This window comes from Micropterus salmoides, unplaced genomic scaffold (assembly GCF_014851395.1).
Source record: "Micropterus salmoides isolate LMB-PRFRI ecotype aquatic unplaced genomic scaffold, ASM1485139v1 Ms_hic_scaffold_2, whole genome shotgun sequence".
Taxonomy (NCBI): domain Eukaryota; kingdom Metazoa; phylum Chordata; class Actinopteri; order Centrarchiformes; family Centrarchidae; genus Micropterus; species Micropterus salmoides.
The window spans coordinates 17127334-17144709 of record NW_024041150.1 but is presented as its reverse complement, the minus strand read 5'-3'; the positions used below and the strand labels follow the sequence as shown (position 1 = coordinate 17144709).

General features: G+C 40.5%; 1 protein-coding gene across 1 annotated transcript; it reads left to right on the top strand.

Moving 5' to 3' along the window:
- Positions 1 to 2555: 2555 nt before the first annotated feature.
- chrnb1l (cholinergic receptor, nicotinic, beta 1 (muscle) like) lies at positions 2556 to 17206 on the top strand. The gene is made up of 11 exons (XM_038732094.1): positions 2556 to 2690; positions 4967 to 5100; positions 5311 to 5355; positions 5774 to 5883; positions 7116 to 7224; positions 7565 to 7712; positions 8019 to 8204; positions 8702 to 8925; positions 9032 to 9210; positions 16351 to 16489; positions 16687 to 17206. The coding sequence occupies exons 1-11, from the start codon at positions 2609 to 2611 to the stop codon at positions 16825 to 16827; spliced, it is 1497 nt and encodes a 498-aa protein (XP_038588022.1). The 5' UTR covers positions 2556 to 2608; the 3' UTR covers positions 16828 to 17206.
- Positions 17207 to 17376: the final 170 nt, after the last annotated feature.

The following is a 17376-nucleotide window of genomic DNA, read 5'->3' as shown; positions in this document are numbered from 1 at the left end:
TTTTTTTAAATAAAGATCTGAGGGGAGAATATCAAAGGCTCCATCTGTTGTCAGAATGCTGCTGTGAGAATTGCGATCCTTGCTCCGTCACCTGCCGGCTCTGCTATTAATAATCATAGACACACACACACTGGCACTGGTTACCAGACACCGCTGCATGGGCTTCCCTGATATTTCTAAGTGTGTAAATACACTCATGCATATGCAGTGTGAGCTGAAGCATTTGAAGCCTGACAGTCTGCACTCATTCTCAAGCTCATTGTGGCGATGGTGCTGAGAGCGCATCAGTATTATAGACCTAGCTGCAGCACACACCTCTCCGTTGCACCCATTTTCATCCTCAGTTCACTGCAGTATGTAACCTTGCATGAGACTGAAGCGCTGAGAAGACAATCTGTTCGACAGACACGCCATATCACACGGGCCATTCTGACTGATGTGTTTATACTGGGAGTGGCTGTATGCAGGAGGGCAAGTCACAGACATTTTCCCTCTCAACTCTCAAACTGGGTCTGATTTATGGCCTGTCCGTCCATCCATCCATCGTCAACTGCTTATCCTGCGTACAGGGTCGCGGCGGGCTGGAGCCAATCCCAGCTGACATCAGGCGAAAGGCCTGTTTGTGTTTTTGTTATTTGTTCTTTGCTGACATCAACTTCATAAAAAGCACCATGAAGGATCCAAGAAGCAGCCAGATCCAGAGTTCATCCCAAGGCCTTCACCTCGTCGATCAAAACACTTGTAGTCTTCATGTCTCAGATATCCCCTCACCATTTCTATTGCAACAACATCCATCTCTATTTTTATAGCTCTTCCAACATGCTTATCTTTTCTTGCCTCAAGCTCATCTCAAACTCAATACCAACAAGACTGAGTGTCACTTTCTCTGCTCAAACTCATGACTCTCCATCACTATTGATTAACGCCTCACTGCTCCTGTCAAGAAGCCATTCTCGACTCCTTTTTACTCCACAGCATCTGTGGTGCACAGTCTTTTCAGCATCACTCATTTTAATTCCCACGCATACATTAGCTTTTATGGCTTAGAGACATAAAACCACACCACTTCAGCATTGCTTTGCTGAAAAGGGTCTTTTCTGTTCTAACTGCAATTTCTTTATCTCTCTCTTTATTTTACTTGCCGTGACTGCTCTGATATCACTAAAATAATGTCAGGATTGTGGATCTGATCTCTGATCTACTGTTACTAAAGTTATGCAGGATTTATCTTAACCAAATTTCCTCTTACTTAAATCAAAAAGTAATATAATTGATTTGTCTGTTTTTGCTTTTAAACAAATGAAAAAGTTAACTTTTTTTTTTAAGTGAAAAAGTTAACTTTTCCCCCAAACCTTGCATCAACGGCATAAAAAGTGATTTAATGGAACTAAGTATAGGTCCAAAACACAATGTTTTTTTTAAACATTTACTAAGAGCAAATGGAATGAATACACAGAAAGTTATTCAAGTGAAAATTACATCATAATTTTTAATAAAACATACAAAATAAGGTGGAACCTTATGTGCATAACTGGATGGGACTGATACTTTCAGTCACAGTAAAAAATGTACAATAAATGTGTCAGTCAAATCTGGATAAAAGTATTTCAAACATCTTATTTAGTTGAAAAATATTTTTACCAGTCTAGTTTTCTGAGAATAAAAGGATTTTAAAATTATTGCTAAGGTACCTGGTGCATCTCCTCTTCCGTCCCCTATTTTGAATGTAGGATGCAGTATAAATGACAGAGATGTAAAAGATGATAATCAAAACTTAAATGGCTCAGCACCACATATGTGCCATGATTATATGATACTTTTGTTTGTAGAAAAATGAAACAATCGCAGCAAACGTTGGTCCAGTCAATGTGCTGCTCTCAGGATGGTTGAATCCTTGGGACATTCCTCTCTATGCCACAGTGTTTTGTTTTTTTTATTCTACCACTGGGTGGGACCAATTGGGAAGTTGCGGATCTTAAAATTATACACATAGTGGTTTTAATGGCAGAGGTAGTGGAGATTTGATTTAGCAGGAAGGAAGAAGTGGTCAATGAGCAAGAGATGCCTCCTATTAAACACCAGTCATTCTTTGTCCACAGAGAAAGTTATTGTCCCAATCAACTCCACGCTCCTCTCCGCCCACTTGTTCTCCCCCCAAAAATATCTCCATTGTCATAACCCATAGCCCATTGCCATTCCTGTACCCCATCCCACCCCCTCCACTTCCTCTTCCACCCACCCACCGTCCCCATAGTGCTAACCTCAGATTGGTGAGCACCAACAGGTGCCTGCCCCACAGCCTTCCCAGTACAAACACATTCCGCCCTCTCGTCACCCCCCAGCACGCGCACCCAATCAGGCCGTGGTTTCACCCATGGAGCCATGGCCACAAAGAGACGAAGGGACCTGAGAGAAAGACGCTAGAGGAACAGTGTGTGTGCGGCTGAAGGTGCAACTCAGCTGAAGGTGTGCATCTAAATGCCTAAGCTAGAACGGTGTCGCTTCTTAGAACGCTCCATCTAGATTCCAGGTGAGGGTACAGAGGGGTCAAAGCGCCTGTACAGCGGAGAGCGGGGCCCTTGATTTGCACATAAAAACATAAGATGTCATGACTGTCATGATTGGACAAATGAAGATAAGGATGTACGCATTTCTCATCGTATGCAGCTGCCTTTGTCTCACTTTTACTGGTAAGGACATTTTAGAAAATGCTTGTTCCAGTTGTGCAAATGATTGAATGATTTTATTTCACTTGTACATCAGCTGATTTTATTATTTCTTCTATATGAATTTGATAAAACGTATCTCAAACTAACATCTATACTAGCTCAATGATTGTTTAACTCACTTGCTTATGTGCATTTCAATTAACGTTTATTCATGTACATGTTGAATTATATAATTTATGACTTTGACATTTAACCCCATACTGTGCTTGGAAAACAAACAGTTGCCCTGTCCTTGTTGGCGACCTGTGGTGTTCCCATTCCTCTGTCTGTCCTAATTCTACTACCTTTTTCCTGTTTGGCTGCCAAGACAAGAATTCACCTCCACTTGCAATCCTCCACTCAAAAACTGAGGCATTTTTGCTGCATTCAGGGTAGCTACAGTATTATCTGATACTAGACAAACATCTCTGATCTCACTGCACGCTGTCATTTCAGTTAAATTGGTATTGATTATACTTCCTCTGGTTTTTTTGGGGATAAAATCATAATAAGAATCAATTTGCAATGACTAGTTCTTATCTGAGCTCAGCTGAAGGGCTTTGACTTTGACCTTCTGACCCCAATGGGAGTAGAAAGCCAAATGCTGCCCTGAACTGGTTGGTGACCTCCACAAGGGTGAATTGTTCCTGTCCCTCTGTAAGTCCCACAGCTAGAGCGATGTTAAAACTGTATGTCCCTGAAGAGAAGACCCAAAAACAAGGCGGCAGAGAGAGAAGAAGAAGGAGACATAGAAGGCGATATACCAAATGGAAATAAATCCTTATCTTATGTCCTGTCAAAGATGTTTATGTTGTTTCACTTGAAAAGCAAAAAAGACTGTCCTGCTCTGGAACATATAATGAATCATATTAGCACATCATTGTTTGTTAATCAGAGTCTATTTTTGTCACTGATGGAGCTGGTATCCCAGACATCCCTTTGATCCCATTCCCTTGCCACATATCAATTACATTAGCTCAGTCACCTTTGCTACCCATCGTGCAGCACCTGCCCCGCTCACTGCTTCTTTTGCATGTCCTGTCTGTCCTTCTCTTCTTTTCAATGTGTTGTTTTGTCACATATTTGGGAATTGTGGAATTGGAACCCCTAACCACTGTAGGCCTGACTCACCGACCCAAAGAGAAACAAACATGCTGCGGGCTCTGGGGGTCAGTGGCATGTGTCATGTGCTTTGGTTATGTTGTACTGCTCACTCTCATTTGAACAGCTTTGGCCTTTTCCATTAACTGTTGCTTTGATTTGCTCTTATTTTAGCCCTGCTTTTGTTCTACTTTCATTCTCTTACTTTTTGTGTATTCTTCATCAATCAATCAAACTTTATTTGTGCAGTAATACTAAAACAATTGAAAGATGTACAAAAGAATAGGAGATTATTGCACTTTATAGAGTTGTTGGATTAAAATGGAGAAGAATCATAAAATATAAGAAATGAATAAGACAATAAAACAATAAAATATGGGCTCCAGACAGTGATACTCACAACTCTCCTGCTACAATTGCTACGTCACAACAACATTACTAGGCAAACTAGAAAGTGTTACACATTCATGCCAATAAAGCTAATTTGAATTGAATTGAATTGAAAGTAAGCTGAAGTCACTTAACAGTACCTAACACACAAATCATGGCTGGAATAGTGTTGTGTGGTCTCAGCCTCCCTGTTTGTTTCCCATTTACAGTTCAAACACCTGATTTTTTCACCTCACACACACAGAACGGGCAGCTAGCGGGCCATTGCTGAATTTGACACACAGATGTGTATTGGATTAGAATCACTTACCCCACCTTTAAAGAGAAAATTTATGATCAAGTATAGAATAAGGGCCTTAAAACATTTGAAGCATAATTTCAGACAAGCAGACTGCAAAGCCATGTACTCCTGTGCTCCTTCTGGTCCTTGTCAGCACTCTGACAACTGTCGCCTCTATCATTATATGTACATTCTAATGTCAAAGGGAACCAACATGTGAATTACCGGTAAGCATGTTTATAGCACGTGAAACACCATTTCACATGGGAAAACCTCACATCATAAATGCACATGTCATTTTCACATATCACTTATATTGGATTGGAAAAATATGACTTCCCTTACTTTGATCATTTCTTGTTTTTGTTCCTATTTCTTCGCAGCTCCTCATTTTTTGTCCACAACACCATTTTCTAATGTTCCTTTTTTGTAGGCGGTGATGTCTCTTTATCCATGTTTTTTCCATCTCATCACCATCTCTTTGCAGGAGCCTCAGAAACAGAGCGAAGGCTCCATCAGAAGCTGTTTGAGAACTACAACATGAAAGTCAGACCAGCTCGTTACTGGGAGGAGAAGGTGATGGTTAGAGTGGGCATGACCCTCTCCCAGCTTGTGAGCTTGGTAAATACAAACACACACATGCACCATAGAAGCACATGCAGTACACGCAAATACATCGTTATGAATTAATCAAGTCATTTTTGTATCGAGTTGTTGAAAATGCAGTGCTAGCTTTCACCGGTCCAATCACATCTACAACATTGGCACCATTGGCTGGATGCTGCATTGTCATCTCTCTCTCTCTCTCTGTGTCCCTCCATCCCGCTGCAGAATGAGAAGAACGAAGAGATGACAACCAATGTGTTCATGAATCTGGTATGAGCATGAAAACATTAATCTTCATCACTGAGCCTCGCATAGCTGCTCTGAGATCTAGCTCTTCTCTCGCTGCTGCTCTGCCGCTCTGCCCTCAAATGGACTTGTCACTTTTTATAACCACAAATTACTTCTTGCTTTATCTTTCTTATTCTCCGACTCACTCTTTCATTTCTGGCCCTCGCCCTCGCTAATTAGAATTTAGGACGGCCTGAGTGTTTGTCACAGTGGTGTGTGAGTGTGTGTCTAGATCAGTGGGATTTAAATGACTTATCAAAGATGGGAGCAACCAGGATGTAAATGACAGAGACATCAGGGCACCCTGGTAATGTCTGCTCCGCTATGCCTGTGAGTCACTTTCTTTTTCTTTGCTCTTTCCTACCTCCCGCCATTCCTTGCTGCCTCGCTTCCTTGCCAGGCATGGACAGACTACAGGTTGTCATGGAACCCAGAGGAATATGACCACATTGATGTTTTGAGGATTCCTCCCAACAAGGTGTGGCGCCCTGACATCTACCTCATAAACAAGTGAGTGTCCTATCTGCAGCCACACAGTCATCCATATCATCTATCATGCAGTGACTAACAGAGGATTCGCCCCAAAGGCAACGCTGACAGGTCCTATAAAACTCAACAACACGTTTCACTTTAAAATGTTAACAAGTATGCTAACACAATGCAACAATATATGAATGTGGTGTGGCTGTAGGGATGGCACAGTCAGCCAAGTGACATAATTCAAGACTGAAATACCTCAACAACTGTTGGTGGGCTGCATTGAAAGCTGGTTCAGACATTTATTTCTCCATCAGAATGAATAATAATCATGTCTATGAAGATTCTCAGTCATCCAGGTCATAGTTATCCAACGAAGGTTAAAGTCAAGGGCAACTGGACTTGGTTGAAGATACTGGAAGACGTTTCGTCCCTCATCCAAAGGACTTCTTCAGTTCTGACTGACTGGCAGGGAAACTCAGACTATTCATTGGATGGTTTGAAAGAGGTGTCAAGGAAGCCATCTACACCCGGGTCGAGAAGCCGTCATTGAACAGGGGAGGGGGTCTACGCCACCTTATCCCTCACTTACAATGCTGTCCTTTCATCACTTCCCAGGAAACTCAACAAACGTAACCTATTGGCCTCAGGTGAAGATACCAACGATGGTCGTTCAGTCTTGGCCACAGGTAGTCTTAACGACTTTAACGACTGTCGTCACAGCAACAAGGAACACTAACGAACCAGCGGTACCGATGACCCGGGCCAACGACCCCACTGAGGTTAAATTGCTGAGTTTCCCAGCCAGTCAGTCAGAACAGAAGAAGTCCTTTGGATGAGGGACGAAACGTCTTCCAGTATCTTCAACCAAGTCCAGTTGCCCTTGATTTTAACCTTCGTTGGATGAATAATAATCATGTTTAACTTTTCATCTAGCACCATCATCAAGTCAGAATTACAATTTTGGGGGCCAGCAGTCTATCGATGCCAACTATATCTTTAGATAATGCTTCTCTGAGGTGTTTGGGGTCAAGTACAATAACTTCAATTTAACATCAGATAATTGCAGGTCATCCGGGTTTTTACATCCTTAAGGCATGCTTAAAGTTTATCTCACTTTAAGCTACCGAATGAGATCATAAACTCATTAGGATAATGTTCACTGAGGTAATAAATCAAGTGAAAAGTAAAGTCCTTCTCATAGACTTCTATACAACCTGACTTATTTGCAATTTCACATTTGTCTTTCTATATGCTCCATACAGTAATGACGGTCAGTTTGACGTGGCACTGTACGTCAACGTCTTGGTTTACAGTGATGGGACAGTCAACTGGCTTCCCCCAGCCATCTACCGCAGCTCCTGCTCCATAGAGGTACTGTCTTTAAGATCACATACCACTGGTACACTGACAACTAAAAATGTAAATCCCTCACTCACTCTCTGTCTCTGTGATGTTGTTTTCTTTTGTGTTTTTCTCCTTTCTTTTTCTCTTTTTTTCTCTTTGTGTGCTGTGAAGCTCTTTGGATCAACTGTGTTGTGCGTAAAGTTCCAGGAAGGACAATGTATGGCCTGACTGTACTAGCATTAAAGACGTAATACCCTAGTGTAGTACTCTATACTTTCATGGACCTTTATTTATAATTCCACATTTAGGTATATCCCCATTCCCTTTGAAAAGTGATGAAGAAGTTCTTTAACTTCCACTCCAACAGGTGTCGTACTTCCCATTTGACTGGCAGAACTGCAGCATGGTTTTCCGCTCGTACACCTATGACGCCTCTGAGGTGGACCTGCAGTACTTTCTGGATGATGAGGGCAAAGAGATTCAAGAGATTGTTATAGATGAGAATGCTTTTACTGGTTGGTGCCTTCAGACCCTATTGCCCTGTGTTCTGTGTACATCATGACATCTTAATCGTTTATATATATAGCTACATTTTAGCACAAGGATTTGCTTTTTAAATCTTTTTCTTCTCTTTAGCCACCTGGTGTTTTTTTATTTATTTGTACCATTTTAATCTATGTCCTAAAGATTTATAATAATAATGATCATTTATATTATGTATTTTTATATTATTACACAGATTAGACTTTTTTTTTTTCTTTTCTACTCACCAATCTTCTTCCAATTTCTCCTGCCTTCTCATCACCTCTCTTTCTCCACAGAAAACGGAGAATGGGCCATCTGTCACAAACCCTCAAGAAAGAACATTAAGGAGGACCTGTATGAGGACATCACCTTCTACCTCATCATAGAAAGGAAGCCACTTTTCTACATCATCAACATCATTGTGCCCTGCATCCTCACCAGCGTGCTAGCTATATTTGTCTTCTACCTGCCTCCTGGAGCAGGTCAGCACATCTGACATGTTGTGACATGATTATACATCACTGACAAGACAAGATATAGGAAGGGAGACTGCCCCGTGATACAGTGTCTAATGCCTAGACACACAGCATGGGTCTAATACAGACTACTTCAAACCTTTGAAGGAATTTATCGTTTGAAGGAAAGTGACCTTGACTAGGAAGCTACTTTGTCAAGCTTTTAGTGATGTTTCAGTGACATGGCGGAAAATATAGATTCAATGGAAACCAGCAGGATTGATTGCAAACAGTTTGAGCATTCTGAATTTTTGAGCATAAACTTAATTTACATAAATCTGTTACAAAGCTAAATCACGCCAGTGTCTTCTTTACATACAACTGACCAGTAAATATTGCACTTTTTTTTTCATGTATATATCCTCAACAATACATACATTATCATGTCGTAAAGTTTGCCCTTGTGGACTTGAAACTGCTTCTCTGTCGTAATTACTTTTCCAAACTGTCCCTGTTATCTACAGGAGAGAAGATGACTCTCTCCATTTCTGTCCTCATCGCTCTGACTGTCTTCATGCTTTTGCTGGCTGACAAGGTCCCGGAGACGTCCCTCGGCATCCCAATTATTGTCAACTACGTCATGTTCACCATGATCCTGGTTACATTCTCTGTCATCCTAAGTGTAGTCGTCCTCAATCTGCACCACCGAACGCCAAGCACACACATCATGCCCAACTGGGTTCGAAAGGTCAGGCTATAGGTTTGACATTTATCCAGATTCACTGAGCATTTATCTAGCCAATTGCAATACCTTTGAGAACCCCTTGACTGATTTGTTCTCCTCAAATGTACAGACATTCATTCACTTCTTGCCCAAGTACATTGGCATGACGAGGCCAAACCCAGAGGAGCCTCTGTTGAAGGAGGAGTCGAGTGATGACACCCCCACCCGAAGCTTCAACAGTAGGCAGCCAGGAGGAGAGTACTTCTTTCGTAAGATCAACCCTGATCTCGTCATACCCTGGAGAGGCAGGTAAGGCCACAATTTAATAACAAGGAATCAGAGGAATGACTCATTCACCGTAACGATTCAGACTGTCTCATTTTAAAATGAAAAAGTACACTGTAAAAGCTGTGAACTTGCAATTTGTTCATTTGTTTTCCAGTATCTGACAGACTGGACAATAAAAGAACATTGACTTAGAAAAAGTCTACAATAGATTAATTACTCATTGCACTTTTGCTCGTTCATCAATTCAATCAACTCTAGTTTTCATGAGGGCACATGACGAAAGAAATTGTACTGATTTGGGCCTTCATAAGTAGGCCTATTTCAAATTGTACGGTAACACTTAAGATAATGGCTTGCAATAAATAACAGTGTATCAGTACGGTGCACACTTTTACGTACATTTAGGTACATGGGAACGTGACGTGAAGTAAATATATATACTGTAGGTATTTTTTAACTAACAGGTACACAGGTAACATTTTCTAATATTATGGGCCTACTGAACAACCATCTGTCTTTCGGGAGGAATTTAAAGATAACTTTTAATGTAAGTATTTTTAACTAATGTATGGTGTATGTTGTGAGCAGGCCATAATCTAAAGCAATGATCACTGAGCTATATTCTTCTATAGTTTTGACTCAAGATACCTGTTCTGTATCTTGGTCTGTATACTGAATACTATTACATACTTACACTGCTGACTTTTCTTCTTTTAAGAGTAACAAATCATAATGTGAAGTGCCAAAGTCTAGGGAGGCCAGGAATGGCAACAGCCCCCCACATACGATAGCTGCCTTGCTTTTGCCATCATTTGGAAAGCATTTGAAAGAGCTGTATGACATTTTAAAACAGTAGCTAAGCTGTCCTTTTCACATGTTTATATTCATGTAATAAATATACTCTTCTCTTCAGGGTCATACAGTTTTAACACAGTAACCTGCATGAGAAATAAAGAAAAAAACATGGTGGTAATGGTTATAACTATCCACTTACAGTGTTCAGTTTGACCCAGACAGATCACAATAAGAGGTTCCCACCAGTTTCCACTGTATAACAAACTTGAATGGGTTAGACTTCCAATGATAAACCAAGCTCTTGGTTTGAGTTATTGAGAGCGATAAATTGCCAAAACATTTGTGGCTATACCCGTCAAGACTGTTAAACACCTGATACCCATGACAGTCATTCATCTTGATTAAGACTCCTTCTAGGCTAAGATGTGCTGAGCCTGACGTTACACTAGCAGAAAGCTTTTTCTATGAATGTTAATGAAAGCCAGCTCAGACATGAATCTTCTTTATAGAGAGTGCCAAAGTGTGAATGTTGGATCAGATGCCAAACTAGCTATTATAGTAGAGTACACAGCGTGCTAGACTTGGCAAAATTACAGCCATCACCACAGCAGCTCAGAGAATCTGTCTGACAGTAACAGTAAGCTATGTGCTCTTCCTTCAGCCTTATTTGATACCATATTTAATACAGCCACGTGAAAGGTACTCTGACAAACAACAAAGAAGGATTAATGAATCAGCTGGATAACAGCAAATGGAGTAGACCGATCACATGCTGAAAAGTTATTTATGTTATTATTTAGTTTTGTTATACCCTAATTTCATAGTTTTTGTGTTGGTCCCAGGTGCAGGCCTACAGGATGTTTGAAGGTCACTTCTTCAAAGCACAATAGATTGATATATGTGGGATTTTTGTAATGTATTTTTAAAATAAAACAGTACACACGTAGCTTTTTATCCATGCTAGCAGCGTGGCTCTAGGGATAACAATGTCAGGCCGTTGTCCAGTCAACATTCGGTACAGCCTTCAGGTTGTTGTTTAGTGCTAATTAGCAAATGTTAGCATACTTACGTGCTATACCTACTTGGAGAACACAGGAAATATTAGCTGCGAAACATCAGCATGTTAACGCTGATGAGCATGTTAGCATGTTGACATTAGCATTTACCTATGACTAAGTACAGCCTCACAGAGCTGCAACCATATGGCTCAGACTGTTGGTAAATAATTTCTTCTGCATTTTATTATGTTTGTTAGTTTGAATTTAAGCTTGCATGTATGATTAGATAACTTCTTATTGGAATAGTTATTTGCTGTATTTTGTTTTGCCCTGCAGTTTATTTGTTGAGGGTCAAGCTTTCTTGCTCAAGCAGTAAACAAGATTCTACAAACATGCTATAGCAGCTCTATCAGGCTGTAAAGGAAATAAATACTCATGTCAATGTTGACATACTGATGTTTCGCAGTTATACCATGTTCACCATCGTAGTTTAGTGTGTTAGCATGCTAATCTTTGTTAGTTAGCACAAAACTCGAGGAGGCCTACAGCTGAAGTGAATGTCATCAAGTTTTGCAGGTATTTGGTCATACACCAGAGTGTTCAAGAAAATAAATTGTTGACCTGATGATGTTTCTTAAGAGGAAAGGTCAGAGGAAAAACCAGTAGGATCCATTGTCTATACAAACAATAATGAGACATTTCACTTAAAACCAAAAATGTCAACCTCGCCGCACTAGATCAGAAGTTAGGTCATCACCGGACCATGAATGTTTTGTACAAAAATCCATGAAAATCCACTCAGTAGTTGTTGAAATATTTCAGGCTGGACCAAAGTGGTAGATGGACTGGGGACACTGCCATCCCTAATTTTTTGCTAGCTGCAAAAATATTTTTAATTGTAATGGGTGAGATGACATGCATGATGGGTGATGATGACGTACTGTATTCGTTTTTTGAATCCACCTTTAGTGCAATTAACTCCTGGTGCTGTGTAATGCCATTCTCATAGATCAGTTTTTTAAATAGCAAGTAGGACTATGATGTCACCTTTTCTATTTCTGCTGATGGTCTTACTATATCTGGAGCTCTTTCTTTGTCTGATTAGCTTAACCTTGTTCCCTTTGACCTAGTGTACCAGCTTGTTTAGATCAACAGATCCTAAAGCTGTCATGAACATATGATGAGTCTCTATACTGTACTTCAATATGTGAAATATAAGATCAAAGTATAAAACATTTTAATCCAAAATGTCACTTTAAACTGTACTGTCCCTGCAAGCGTGCTGGCTTCACTTTGGCTAATCTGCCGGTAGGCCGCAGCCTTGCCACCCAACCCTGGCATCAGAAACAGCTTCACAGTCCCCTAAACCAGGCTTGATGCTGGGCATCTCTCATCCCGTTCCAAAGGCATCAGATTCAGCCCCAGATAAGCCTCACAACCCCGTCCACAGTCGCCAGCCACTGAGCCTTTGTTTAGGTTGGGCATTAGGTGGTAATCCCACAGAAAGTAGGTGCAGGGAGGGTGAAGCATAGATAGGGGTAGATGAGTGGAAGGGAAGGCCGGTGCTGAGTGATCGGGCCACAGAAGGCTTTTTGTTTTTTGGACGTGGAAGAGATGGTGGTCGCGCTGATCAGGCTCCATCCTCCAGTCTGTGTCATGTAGATGTCTTTGCCGTCATCCATCTCTCTTTATCTTGTTATTCTGTCAGGAGGGCTAGTTAGAAGCCAGGTGTTGTCCTTTACAACATATTTATGAGAGCTGTTTCCATGTTTAATGATGTGAGCTGCTTGCATGTGCATCTCCAGTGGAGTGCATTTATTTGTCATCACAAAGTCTTTCTGCTGTACATCACCAATGGGGTGTGTGTTTGAGTGAGTATACAGTCGATTATGAATAATTTACTCATTATATATCCAAATGTAAATATAAACAGTATGTACAGTAACAGTACCATACATGTGCTTGTGTGAGTGTGTGTGTGTGTCACAGTGAGAAGGGCTCCATGTAGTGGTAATGAATACAAGCCGTGGAATGTGAGTGGCATGCAGCAGCGCATAGCTCTGCCCTGAGCAGTGGCCACACAGACGCACACAACACCCCTCCTAATGGAGCTCTTGTTCACTCATTTTTATTGTCCAGCAGTCCATCTGTTGGCACGCTGCCTCTCTGTGACTCTGATAACTTGTCCTGACGCCTTCCCCTCTTTGGTGCCAGAGGTTCTACACATTATAAACATCATACGCAATGTACACCTTATACACACTGCGTGTACTTTGTCACGTGTCAATCTGACAGGTGCACTGTGGTGTTGAGCCAGACGCCTTCAGGAGGTGGCACATACAGTACTGATGAGAAGCTTGACATGCAGGACTTGCATCCCAAGGATTGCAGGTTCTACTCTTGTTCTCTGCAAAGTTCTTCTTTTGTGTGTTTTTTAATCATTCTCTTCAACAAAGTTGTTACGAAGAGATTCAGGGGAATCCAATCACTCATTTCCTGACAGCTTTTCAAAGGTTCTGAAATAGCCGTCAGGAAATGTGTAGTTAAATGGATTACCCTGAATGAGAAGCGGATGAATTTCCTCTGCCTGTGAATGATGGCAAAATGAAAAGTCCATATGTTAAAGAATGTGGACCAATCGCCGGAATGCGCACACTCTAGCACATGCTTAATTGTGAGAACGTGAATCAGTGAAACAGATTTTTTTTTAAAGTTGGGGTTCCATTAGGTTCAAACTTTATCCCGTTATCACAGGAAAACGGAGTAAAAAAAGGATTTGAATCGATGGCCACTTAGGGCTTCCGTACTAACTAACAAAATTTCTCGTACTTTGTGATTACAGTGGCTCCAATGAGCGTCCCAGAAGATGCATAATAGAATAGCAGAAATATGTTTACCAAAATTCTAACTTCTGTTATTAACAAATAATTGTTTTGGAACCAGATAGCTGCGTAATCTTGCAAATTAGGGTAACATAAAATGTAAAAATCAGCTTCAGAATATGAAGAAATTTGCTGAAAAAAGCAAAGATGCCATTGTTACACATGTACAATACAGTATTAGACAGGAACATAAACAAACAAATCATTACATCTTATGCAGTAGAGTTATACATAGAATTAAATGAACACATTACAATGAAAGCACATTAAAAGCTGCATTTTTGGTTATTCAGTAATTGGGGAAAATCTGGCTTGAGACCGTACTATTTACCCAATACGGGGCTTTTGGGTGTCCACAAACTAATGCAGAATCCGATTTTTTAATACACAAACATGAAAAGTTACATTATTATATTATTTGGAAGGTTTTCACCTGATACTGAGGATATGCAAAATGCTTCTAGTTTTTACAAGCGGTGAAGGGTGAATGGGGTGATTGGAAGCGCAGGGGAGCAGAAGGAAGTGGAATCTGTCGCAAATAGTTAACACCCTATTTAAGTGTGTGCTTCAACCTGTTAGACACAAGTGTCTCTGACCTGACCTGCTGTAAAAGTACAGTGTATATTGTTGGGTCAAATATTCAGAAAATGGAACCTTTAGGTTTTTACCAAGTTAAATGAACTAAAGTAGGTTTTTAATTCTCTGTAAATTTGTCTGATTCTGTTAGTAAACTGTGTTTAAGGTGGACTCCCCCTCAAATGATTTAATAAAAGTCCCGATATACAGTGGTGGTGCAGCCACTTCCTAACATAACTTGACTTGGCTATACATATACTGGATTCTGTGTTACCCTGAATTTCCACCTGGTTGGTAAACAAAGGCTGCCACAGGGTAAGAATATGTACCTGTATCATTATTATTATAATTATTGTAGTTCTGAGATTATAGTATGTCCCAATATTCCCTCTGATTCCAAGAATAAAAAAAATGCAGAGATTGTTTCAATTCTTCAGATTTAATTTCTGAATTATTTATTTATGGTTGAGTTACCGAGTTACTCACAAAAGCATGACGGCACAAGAAGAAGGCAGTCAATAAGACTCTCCCTCTCCCTCCACTCATATGTTTTGCTTGATGGAACAGCTGAGTGAGGGGAAGAATGAAGGAGGTCAATGGTCACGGAATCACGTAAATGTTGACCCGGTGTTGTGTCAATGTCACCCCTCTGTCAGGAGTGTGCTGCTGTTGTCACTCAGTGTTCAGAGGAGCTGCAAGAAGGGGCCCGTCATGCCTTTGCCTGTCGGTGACACATACATACATACATCTACATCTATACTGTGTCCTACAGTGGACAGCTGATGTCAATGATGTTTTGTTTCAGCAGAGGTGAACAATGCTGTGCTAGTGATTTATGACATGCACATACATAAACAACATAAATCTGAGCTCAGGGAACATTTGTGAAGGGTGTTGCAGCATTTTTAAACTTCTTCAAGAGGACATGCGTCTAAGTATTAGCATGACACTCAACAGACAGATATCTCCAAACAAGAATTGATTTCTTAAAATGCAAACTGCATATAATAAATATAAAAATAAAATCAAGACAAAATTAAAAATAAACTGACAATACTTTCATTCATGTGTTGCACCATAAATTGTAATTTGCACCGCCCTTTATATATTCATATATATACAGTGGGTACGGAAAGTATTCAGACCCCTTTAAATATAAATAAATAACTACTTTGATAGCGGTGCTGAAATAGATCTCAGTCATGACAGCAACAGTTACTCACATAATCTCTTCCTCTGTAGTGGTTTTGCCTACAAAATAAAAGCGTGAAAAGCTTGTTTACTGTAATTCTGCATTTGGAGTTGATTTGAGCTTTTACTTTACTGCCTGACACACTTCTGAAAGAGCCGCCAGAGAACGAGATTCCCCTAAATGTCCTCTGCCTGCAGATACTGGAGGATTGCAAAAGCGTATGTAGGTTGATCAAACACCGAAACAAAAACAGTGCAAAGAAACATTCGCTGCAGAATCCATTTGTGCCTGCGGTTATGTGCCATGATATAAATGGCTCATTCTAAGGTAATAAAAACATAATGCTTTATTATGTAAGATCTTTACACACCACTGAAAACATAGTTATGGATATTATTTTGCATTTCTGTCGATAGATCCTCAGAAATATTACACACTGGACCTTTAAGTATTGTAGACAGATATTTTTTACAATGAATGTAAAAGCACCAGCACATAGCACAGGTGTGTAAAATATAACACTGTTCTCTGGTGATGTAAAACATGCTAATATACCTTTTGACAAAGGTTACAACACGTTGCAAAGTCAGTCACAAACCTTGTGTTCGACTCTGTTCCAGCCAACTTTCTATGTCCTTTTTTGTTTTACTTTGTATTTACTGTTTCATTTCTTTGTTGAAATTCTCCCCTCCTTCCTCTCTGCCTCTCTGTGTTTAAGGTGTGAGAGCACGGTGCAGCTCCAGCGGCTCCCGGACACTGACAAATACTGTCTGATTCTCCCTCCCAACTTGAAGTCAGCCATCAGTGCTGTGACATACATGGCCGAGCAGCTGAAGAAGCAAGACATGGACGACACGGTGAGAAAAGTGCACAACACGACACGCGCTGTCAGTCGGCTTGTTATTCAGTCTGTCTGTGGTTCTTAAGCACAGAGTGCTCCAAACAAGCCCCGACAATGTTCATGTGTCATTGCATACGTACAGTACATTGCTGACTCAGTGCTTACAGTGGGTGTTTTTGTTTATGTGTGTGTGTGTGTGTGTGTTCCCTCCAGATGACAGGAGACTGGCAGTTCATTGCCCTGGTGGTGGACCGTCTCTTCTTGTGGTTGTTTGTCATCATCACCACCCTGGGCACCCTGGCCATGTTCTTGGATGCCAGTTTCAACTACATACCTGACAACCCTTTCCCATAGAAGACAAAACACATACACACGCAGCTGGAGTTTGCGACATTGTTTGGTCGTCACTATTGGTGATTTCTGAGGTCAGCAGTTCTGACTTTCCATAAATACCTTAAAACCTATTCCATATTTCAGTTGTCGGCCTCTGAAATGTTTTGTAAGGTCGTGTAGCAGAAGAAAATGTGTGGAACCATGTGCACAGGCCTGACACACAACCTACATGATAACAGAGTCCATGTATAGATCTATAGAAGGTAAATGTATACAGTATGTTGTAACACCAAATGCTTTTGCATTGTTTGTTTGTTTTTTGTCTAAATCATGTATTTAACACATTGTGATCTTCGTTATTTGAGTCTAAATGCTTGAAATACATGTTTCTTGAAAGTGATAGTGATTGTTTTTTTTTAAGTGCCACATTCTTTATGAATGTGCTGTACTTTGTGGAACAAGCAGGAAAGCACTAGTTTTTGTTTGAATCTGTGTTTTCCTCTGCAGTGAGGACACTTGATGTTGCAATGATTGCAATGTTGGCTTTTTGGCAGTAGAGGGCAGTAATGT

Coding starts and splice junctions, on each gene's coding strand:
- chrnb1l (XM_038732094.1), top strand. CDS start 2,609: ATGACTGTCATGATTGGACAAATGAAGATAAGGATGTACGCATTTCTC. Junction 5,356..5,773: donor CCAATGTGTTCATGAATCTG/GTATGAGCATGA, acceptor CTTCCTTGCCAG/GCATGGACAGACTACAGGTT. Junction 8,205..8,701: donor CTACCTGCCTCCTGGAGCAG/GTCAGCACATCT, acceptor TGTTATCTACAG/GAGAGAAGATGACTCTCTCC.